A 9,223-nucleotide genomic window follows, 5' to 3' on the forward strand; every position below is an offset into this window, starting at 1 on the left:
CCGCAAGACTGCCTGCAAATCAGTACAGCTTGGTAAGAAAAAATAAAACTGACGGACACGCCTCTTTTATACATTGAGACATCTAACCCAGAGCCATTGAGTTTCACTGTTGCCTCAACCAAACCTGTATGGTTACATATTTATGTTCCGCACCCGTGTTGGTTGCCGGTGTTACACCCCGACTGGTTTTCAGACCTACTGGTTTCCCTACGCGTGCGTTGTGTTCTCTTCACATCAGGCACGTGCACAGACATTTTGGGGGGCAGGTGCTCAAACCAAAAAAAAGGGCACCCATTGCCAAAAAAAAACTCTGACAGAGTTGAAGCATAAGCAGCAATACACTGATGATGCAAAACATCCTCGACCTGCGTTTCCTCTGGGCAGGATTAGACCGCTAGTTTACATTTTCTTTATGAATAAAGATGAATTATTATATGGCAACAACAGTACAAGCGTTCTGATTGGCTAATAGGCGTAATGCCAGCCCGTGTGCCCTCCTCGCTGGTCTGACACGGACGGATCGACCTCTTACATCATTTTCAAACTAAAATGAAGCGTGTTGATGAGCATCAACAGCCAAGAGCAGTGGTCTACAGGCCTCCGGGCCAGATACGGCCCGCCTCCACATTTGGCCCGGCCCTCTGAACAAGAGAGGCCTTATGATTTTTTTTGTCAGTCTGGCCACGCAAATCCTAGACTAGCCCCTGTTGAATAGAACGGAATAATAATTATCTCTCTCTTCTCTCTCTATTCTCTAAACATAATTAACGTCAGTAAACAGCTGCAAGGCTTTGAAATCACGTATTTCGTGAGTTTTTATTTGTTTCGTTTTTTTAGGAAACGTCTGACCAGTCGTGACGTCATGTTTTCAGCAGCGCTAATGTTGTGGTTAATTTATCACAAAACAACGTCAGGGGACAAACACCGTCATGACCTGTGTGTCTGATGCTGCGGGTCAGAGGAGAAGGAGGTGCACCCTTTTGGTGGCGCGAGGAGCACTGCGCGGAGCAGGGAGGGGAGGAGGAGGAGGGGGGGGCGGTCAAATAAATGCCCCGTCGGATATTAAAACACATTTAGGGGGAGTTGACGACAGAGAGAGAAACTTTTATTCTTAAATACTGATGAATGAAAAAAGTGGCTCCAGCAAAAAGGGCACTTTTCTCATCCAGGGCAAAAGGGCTGGTGCTTGAGCACCACTAGGGGTCTATCTGTGCACGTGCCTGCTTCACATCTGCAGCGGGGCTCTGTCTCGCTCACCAGATTCGTCACACATTCACAAACATATTGCTGGAGATCTTCAAGCCACCGTTCATATCCATTTGGGCGATTACGATTGTATAAGTGAGCAGCGCATCACAGCCACGATGAAGAAATACATTTTCGAAAAAATAAAAATAAAAAGATCGCCCGACCTGGTTTCGATCCCTTTCACGCAAAAGGAGTCTGCACTCAAAGACATGCAGTCTGTGCGCTACGCGACCAGATATTAGCTTCATCCCAAGTCATTTATATATTGATCCATTAAGTCACATTTCTTATGTTTTCATGGGAACAGTTTGGTTGAAGGGATCTGAAACAACTGGTTACCTTGAGCGGATATGTACACTTTGAAACATGTTTATAGTGATGCTTGTTCGCAACACTTTTGCCACACAATACCGACGCATTTTCGTGTGTGACTGTTTACCTGTGGAAATATACATTACTGTTTTTAATTTTTTGCCATTATTTGATCAATATTCTGTGCGGCCCTCACACCCCCCGTGATTTTCTTATTCGGCCCACTTGCTACTGAAGTTGAATAGCCCTGCCCTACAGCTTTGCTATATATATTGTGAAGAGAACACAACGCACGCGTAGGGAAACCAGTAGGTCTGAAAACCAGTCGGGGTGGAAGACCGGCAACCAACACGGGTGCGGAACATAAATATGTAACCATACAGGTTTGGTTGAGGCAACAGTGAAACTCAATGGCTCTGGGTTAGATGTCTCAATGTATAAAAGAGGCGTGTCCGTCAGTTTTATTTTTTCTTACCAAGCTATACTGATTTGCAGGCAGTCTTGCGGGCCGTAGTTAAACTCAAACGGGCCGTATCCGGCCCTCGGGCCGCTAGTTGAATAGGCCTGCTGTAGGGCAACGAAAAGTGTATAATTGTATACATTTGACCTCACCAAATATAATGTAATTTGAGAATTCTCAGAATGTTTCATAAAACTTAATACTTTAATAATTTAAACCTAAATGGCTTAAAATTGCCGAAAAATATATACAAGTTTAATAAACAGTGACGTCTCACAACTAAAACTATACTTAAAAATAACCAAGATGTATATGAAACTTAAGTGACCTAAAATAAAGTGACTTTTAAATGTATTTAATTAATCCTTTATTTGTAATCCTCTTTTAATATTTATCACGTTTGCTTTATTCGAGAGGGAGAGAAAAAATAGCATCTTAAACCAAAGCCTATATTTGGATACAAACTATGGCGGAAATGTTTCTGAACACCGGTAACATGTCGATAAACGTTTTTCATGTCGAGCCGTTTTCACAACAAAACACGGTATATAAACATAGAAATACAGACAAATATACATATATACATTTTAAATAGATCGTAATTTATCTATGTGTGCATTGGAATATATTTGTGCATTAACCTGTAATAAAGTCACTTGGTTATTAGCCTTTGTGCTAAAGCTACTGTCGTCTTCTGCTTCGCCAGGAGGATGATGATGGAATTGATGATGAAGAGAGGATCGCGAGAGACACTTTAAGAGTATTTAGTTTATTCTCAAAGGTACAGGTCAGAAACAGACGTCCGGACCGTCTGGAGATTCTCAGGATGCCGAATTGAGAGAAGTGTAACATTCATGTGTTCAGCTTCTCGTCACATCCCCAACGGGCAGGAGACTCATGATCCGGCCCTCGGGGTCCAATCACAGACAGGCGGGCTTCTGTTTACACCGGGTTGTTGTTTGGGACTTTCAGAGGTTCAAACCCCAACTCCAGGCATGTCATATGATTCTTGAACCTTGAGCGCTGACTTGGAGGTTTCATATAAACTGATATTATACAATAGATGAAAAAATACTACTCTACTGTGTTAGCCTTTGTGTTAATGTTACTGTGTTAGCCTTTGGGCTAATGTTACTGTGTTAGCCTTTGTGCTAAAGGTACTGTGTTAGCCTTTGGGCTAATGTTACTGTGTTAGCCTTTGTGCTAAAGGTACTGTGTTAGCCTTTAGCCTTTGTGTAAAGGTGCTGTGTTAGCCTTTTGTGCTAATGCTGTTAGCCTTTGTGCTAATGTTACTGTGTTAGCCTTTTGGCTGAAGCTACTGTGTTAGCCTTTGGCCAATGTTACTGTGTTAGCCTTTGTGTTAATGTTACTGTGTTACTGTGTTAATGCTAAAGGTACTGTGTTAGCCTTTGTGTTGAAGCTACTGTGTTAGCCTTTGGGCTAAAGCTACTGTGTTAGCCTTTGTGTTAATGTTACTGTGTTAGCCTTTGTGTTAATGCTACTGTGTTAGCCTTTGTGTTAATGTTACTGTGTTAGCCTTTGTGTTAATGTTACTGTGTTAGCCTTTGTGCTAATGTTACTGTGTTAGCCTTTGTGTTAATGTTACTGTGTTAGCCTTTGTGCTAATGTTACTGTGTTAGCCTTTGTGTTAATGTTACTGTGTTAGCCTTTGTGCTAAAGCTACTAACCTGTTAGCCTTTGGGCTAATGTTACTGTGTTAGCCTTTGGGCTAAAGCTACTGTGTTAGCCTTTGTGTTAATGTTACTGTGTTAGCCTTTGTGCTAATGTTACTATGTTAGCCTTTGTGCTAAAGCTACTGTGTTAGCCTTTGTGCTAATGTTACTGTGTTAGCCTTTGTGCTAAAGCTACTGTGTTAGCCTTTGTGCTAATGTTACTGTGTTAGCCTTTGGGCTTAAGCTACTGTGTTAGCCTTTGTGTTAATGTTACTGTGTTAGCCTTTGTGCTAAAGCTACTGTGTTAGCCTTTGTGCTAATGTTACTGTGTTAGCCTTTGTGCTAAAGCTACTGTGTTAGCCTAAAGGGGGCTTCACCTGCACAGGAAGCGTCTGTCTCTGGATGCCCAGATGTAAACCCTGAGGGGCTCCATGCCGTCCTCTCTACAGGGCTCCTGTCTTTCAGTGTTTGAAATGATTCATGTAGAAATCATGTGAACCTGGAACGCTGAAGGAGGCTCGGCACATTGACAGGAAACACACCAGGTTTACCGGCACTGGAGTTCCACCTGTTTCGTTTTCATGGAAATGAAAAGCAGGTCAGCGAGAAGCAGGAGCCCATCACAGGTGTTCCACTCAAACCGGTTTGCTCGATGTTGATGTCTCTGTTGTCCTCGCTGCAGCATTGTTCTGTCTCGCAACAGGAAGTCATCTGTGACCTCAGAGCAGACCTGGAGATCCCCCACGCTCATGTGTCGATACCGAAGGCCCTGAACTCACCACCGCTGTGTCAGGCTGCACAACAACACAAGAACATTACAACACTGGATCACGTCACCACTTTTATACTTTAAACACTTTAACTCGTTGACTGTTTCTGAGATGCAAATACACTTAGTTATTACCTTGTATGTACTTCATTTCCGTCTGTATATTTAATGTTGCTATTGTATTTTTTCTTACTGTTTTTTAAAACTCTTTTATTTGTATTGCTGCTCACTGCTGAGCATCTGCTGCTGTAATCCTGCTCTGTCCCCACTGAGGGACTAACACAGGAATACCTTATCTTGACCACACCCATGTGATACGCAGTAAACGAAAGTCATGAAACAAAGTAAGAAGAGAAACGAAAGTGACATTGTGTGTGTGTCCTCAGGGGATCTTGCTGGTCTATGACATCACCAACCGCTGGTCGTTTGACGGGATCGACCGCTGGATCCGAGAGATCGACGAGGTGAGCGCTCCGACGTCCTGAAGATGTGTTTGAATATTTAAAATTGATTTAACAATTAAACAATCGTCTGAAAAATAAGTGGAAAATTCAATAAAATATCAATAAAATATGTGAAAAAAGATTTTTGAGAAATATCACAAAAATGTTTCTAAAAACATCCCAAACGTTTGTTAAAGTAAAAATAAAAATTGTGATAAATTTCCCCCTAAAAAATAAAAGATTTGTTTTTATTCAGTTCATTCATTAATGTCTGCAGGACTGGTCGTCTGTGTGAACGAGGCATCGCTCTGTTTAATATTCCTGATTTATTTCCCAGCACGCCCCTGGCGTGCCCCGGATCCTGGTGGGGAACCGCCTGCACCTGGCCTTCAAGCGGCAGGTCCCCACGGAGCAGGCGAGGGCGTACGCCGAGAAGAACGGCATGACCTTCTTCGAGGTCAGCCCGCTGTGCAACTTCAACGTCATCGAGTCGTTCACCGAGCTGTCGCGCATCGTGCTCATGCGGCACGGCATGGAGAAGTTCTGGAAGCCCAACAGAGGTGGGTGGCGGCCTGTTTGGTGGGCGGCGGCCTGTTTGGTGGGCGGCAGCCTGTTTGGTGGGCGGCGGCCTGTTTGGTGGGCGGCGGCCTGTTTGGTGGGCGGCCTGTTTGGTGGGCGGCGGCCTGTTTGGTGGGCGGCAGCCTGTTTGGTGGGCGGCGGCCTGTTTGGTGGGTGGCGGCCTGTTTGGTGGGCATTAGCCTGTTTGGTGGGAGGTGGCCTGTTTGGTGGGCGGCGGCCTGTTTGGTGGGCGGCGGCCTGTTTGGTGGGAGGCGGCCTGTTTGGTGGGCGGCGGCCTGTTTGGTGGGCGGTTTGGTGGTGGGCGGCAGCCTGTTTGGTGGGCGGCCTGTTTGGGGCGGCGGCCCCTCCGAGGCATCCTGTTTGGTGGGCGGCAGCCTGTTTGGTGGGCGGCGGCCTGTTTGGTGGGCGGCGGCCTGTTTGGTGGGCGGTGGCCTGTTTGGTGGGCGGCGGCCTGTTTGGTGGGCGGCGGCCTCCGACTGCTGGAGGTCGCATCCTGTTTGGTGGAAGCAGCTGGATTTATTACCAGTGAAGGACGATTCATGCCTAAATAATTTTTTTGTATACATTTAAAAATTATATTAAAACATTTATATATTTAAAAAATATATATTTTAAAATTATGATTTTTAAAATGTGATTAAAAAAAATATTTCAAAATTGTTTTGTTTTTAATATGTATACAATATAGCAAAGCTGTAGGGCAACAGAAAGTGTATAATTGTATACATTTGACCTCACCAAATATAATGTAATTTGAGAATTCTCAGAATGTTTCCCTAAAACTTAATAATGTAATAATTAAAACGTATATGGCTTAAAATTGCCGAAAAATACATACAAGTTTAATAAACAGTGACGTCTCACAACTAAAACTATACTTAAAAATAACCAAAATGTATATGAAACTTAAGTGACCTAAAATAAAGTGACTTTTTTAAATGTATTTATTTAATCCTTTATTTGTAATCCTCTTAATATTTATCACGTTGTTTTTATTCGAAAGGGAGAAAAAAAATAGGATCTTAAACCAAAGCTTTTATTTTGAAACAAACTATGGCCGGAAATGTTTCGCTGAACACCGGCGCTAACATGTCGATAAACGTTTTTCATGTCGAGCCGTTTTCACAACAAAACACGGTATATAAACATAGAAATACAGACAAATATACATATATACATTTTAAATAGATCGTAATTTATCTATGTGTGCATTGGAATATATTTGTGCATTAACCTGTAATAAAGTCACTTGGTTATTAGCCTTTGTGCTAAAGCTACTGTGTTAGCCTTTGTGTTAATGTTACTGTTAGCCTTTGTGTTGAAGCTACTGTGTTAGCCTTTGTGCTAAAGCTACTGTGTTAGCCTTTGTGTTGAAGCTACTGTGTTAGCCTTTGTGATAATGTTACTGTTAGCCTTTGGGCTAAAGCTACTGTGTTAGCCTTTGTGTTAATGTTACTGTGTTAGCCTTTGTGTTAATGCTACTGTGTTAGCCTTTGTGTTAATGTTACTGTGTTAGCCTTTGTGTTGAAGCTACTTTGTTAGCCTTTGTGCTAAAGCTACTGTGTTAGCCTTTGTGTTGAAGCTACTGTGTTAGCCTTTGTGCTAAAGCTACTGTGTTAGCCTTTGTGTTGAAGCTACTGTGTTAGCCTTTGTGATAATGTTACTGTTAGCCTTTGGGCTAAAGCTACTGTGTTAGCCTTTGTGATAATGTTACTGTTAGCCTTTGGGCTAAAGCTACTGTGTTAGCCTTTGGGCTAAAGCTACTGTGTTAGCCTTTGGGCTAAAGCTACTGTGTTAGCCTTTGTGTTAATGTTACTGTGTTAGCCTTTGTGTTAATGTTACTGTTAGCCTTTGGGCTAAAGCTACTGTGTTAGCCTTTGTGTTAATGTTACTGTGTTAGCCTTTGGGCTAAAGCTACTGTGTTAGCCTTTGTGTTGATGTTACTGTGTTAGCCTTTGTGTTAAAGTTACTGTGTTAGCCTTTGTGTTAAAGCTACTGTGTTAGCCTTTGTGTTAATGTTACTGTGTTAGCCTTTGTGCTAATGTTACTGTGTTAGCCTTTGTGTTAATGTTACTGTGTTAGCCTTTGTGCTAATGTTACTGTGTTAGCCTTTGGGCTAAAGCTACTGTGTTAGCCTTTGTGATAATGTTACTGTGTTAGCCTTTGGGCTAAAGCTACTGTGTTAGCCTTTGTGCTAATGTTACTGTTAGCCTTTGGGCTAAAGCTAATGTGTTAGCCTTTGTGTTAATGTTACTGTTAGCCTTTGGGCTAAAGATACTGTGTTAGCCTTTGTGTTAATGTTACTGTGTTAGCCTTTGTGTTAAAGTGACTGTGTTAGCCTTTGTGTTAATGTTACTGTGTTAGCCTTTGTGCTAATGTTACTGTGTTAGCCTTTGGGCTAAAGCTACTGTGTTAGCCTTTGTGATAATGTTACTGTGTTAGCCTTTGGGCTAAAGCTACTGTGTTAGCCTTTGTGCTAATGTTACTGTTAGCCTTTGGGCTAAAGCTAATGTGTTAGCCTTTTTGTTAATGTTACTGTTAGCCTTTGGGCTAAAGATACTGTGTTAGCCTTTGTGTTAATGTTACTGTGTTAGCCTTTGTGTTAATTTTACTGTGTTAGCCTTTGTGCTAATGTTACTGTGTTAGCCTTTGTGTTAATGTTACTGTGTTAGCCTTTGTACTAATGTTACTGTGTTAGCCTTTGTGCTAATGTTACTGTGTTAGCCTTTGTGCTAATGTTACTGTGTTAGCCTTTGTGTTAATGTTACTGTGTTAGCCTTTGGGCTAAAGCTACTGTGTTAGCCTTTGTGATAATGTTACTGTGTTAGCCTTTGTGTTAATGTTACTGTTAGCCTTTGGGCTAAAGCTACTGTGTTAGCCTTTGGGCTAAAGCTACTGTGTTAGCCTTTGTGATAATGTTACTGTGTTAGCCTTTGTGCTAATGTTACTGTGTTAGCCTTTGGGCTAAAGCTACTGTGTTAGCCTTTGTGTTAATGTTACTGTGTTAGCCTTTGTGCTAATGTTACTGTGTTAGCCTTTGTGTTAAAGTTACTGTGTTAGCCTTTGTGATAATGTTACTGTGTTAGCCTTTGTGATAATGTTACTGTGTTAGCCTTTGTGCTAATGTTACTGTGTTAGCCTTTGTGTTAATGTTACTGTGTTAGCCTTTGTGTTGATGTTACTGTGTTAGCCTTTGTGATAATGTTACTGTGTTAGCCTTTGTGTTAATGTTACTGTTAGCCTTTGGGCTAAAGCTACTGTGTTAGCCTTTGTGATAATGTTACTGTGTTAGCCTTTGTGCTAATGTTACTGTGTTAGCCTTTGTGTTAATGTTACTGTGTTAGCCTTTGTGTTAATGTTACTGTTAGCCTTTGGGCTAAAGCTACTGTGTTAGCCTTTGTGATAATGTTACTGTGTTAGCCTTTGTGCTAATGTTACTGTGTTAGCCTTTGTGTTAATGTTACTGTGTTAGCCTTTGTGTTAATGTTACTGTTAGCCTTTGGGCTAAAGCTACTGTGTTAGCCTTTGTGATAATGTTACTGTGTTAGCCTTTGGGCTAAAGCTACTGTGCTCGCCTTTGTGTTGAAGCTACTGTGTTAGCCACGGAGTTCCACAAGGTTCTGTGCTTGGACCAATTTTATTTACCTTATACATGCTTCCTTTGGGCAATATTATCAGGAAACACTCCATAAACTTTCATTGTTATGCAGATGATACTCAACTATATTTATCGATAAAA

At 41.9% G+C, this 9,223-nt stretch overlaps 1 protein-coding gene across 1 annotated transcript; it reads left to right on the forward strand.

The window, feature by feature from the left end:
* The first annotated feature begins 477 nt into the window (after positions 1–477).
* Positions 478–6,013, forward strand: LOC130188449 (ras-related protein Rab-40C-like). Its single transcript, XM_056406821.1, has 4 exons — positions 478–504; positions 4,849–4,926; positions 5,243–5,522; positions 5,859–6,013. The coding sequence occupies exons 1-4, from the start codon at positions 478–480 to the stop codon at positions 6,011–6,013; spliced, it is 540 nt and encodes a 179-aa protein (XP_056262796.1).
* The last annotated feature ends 3,210 nt before the right edge of the window (positions 6,014–9,223 follow it).

The sequence above is a fragment of the Pseudoliparis swirei genome, chromosome 23 (assembly GCF_029220125.1).
Source record: "Pseudoliparis swirei isolate HS2019 ecotype Mariana Trench chromosome 23, NWPU_hadal_v1, whole genome shotgun sequence".
NCBI classification, from domain to species: Eukaryota; Metazoa; Chordata; class Actinopteri; order Perciformes; family Liparidae; genus Pseudoliparis; species Pseudoliparis swirei.

Coding starts and splice junctions, on each gene's coding strand:
- LOC130188449 (XM_056406821.1), top strand. CDS start 478: ATGCCAGCCCGTGTGCCCTCCTCGCTG. Junction 4,927..5,242: donor GGATCCGAGAGATCGACGAG/GTGAGCGCTCCG, acceptor TTTATTTCCCAG/CACGCCCCTGGCGTGCCCCG. Junction 5,523..5,858: donor GGTGGGCGGCAGCCTGTTTG/GTGGGCGGCGGC, acceptor GGTGGGCGGCAG/CCTGTTTGGTGGGCGGCGGC.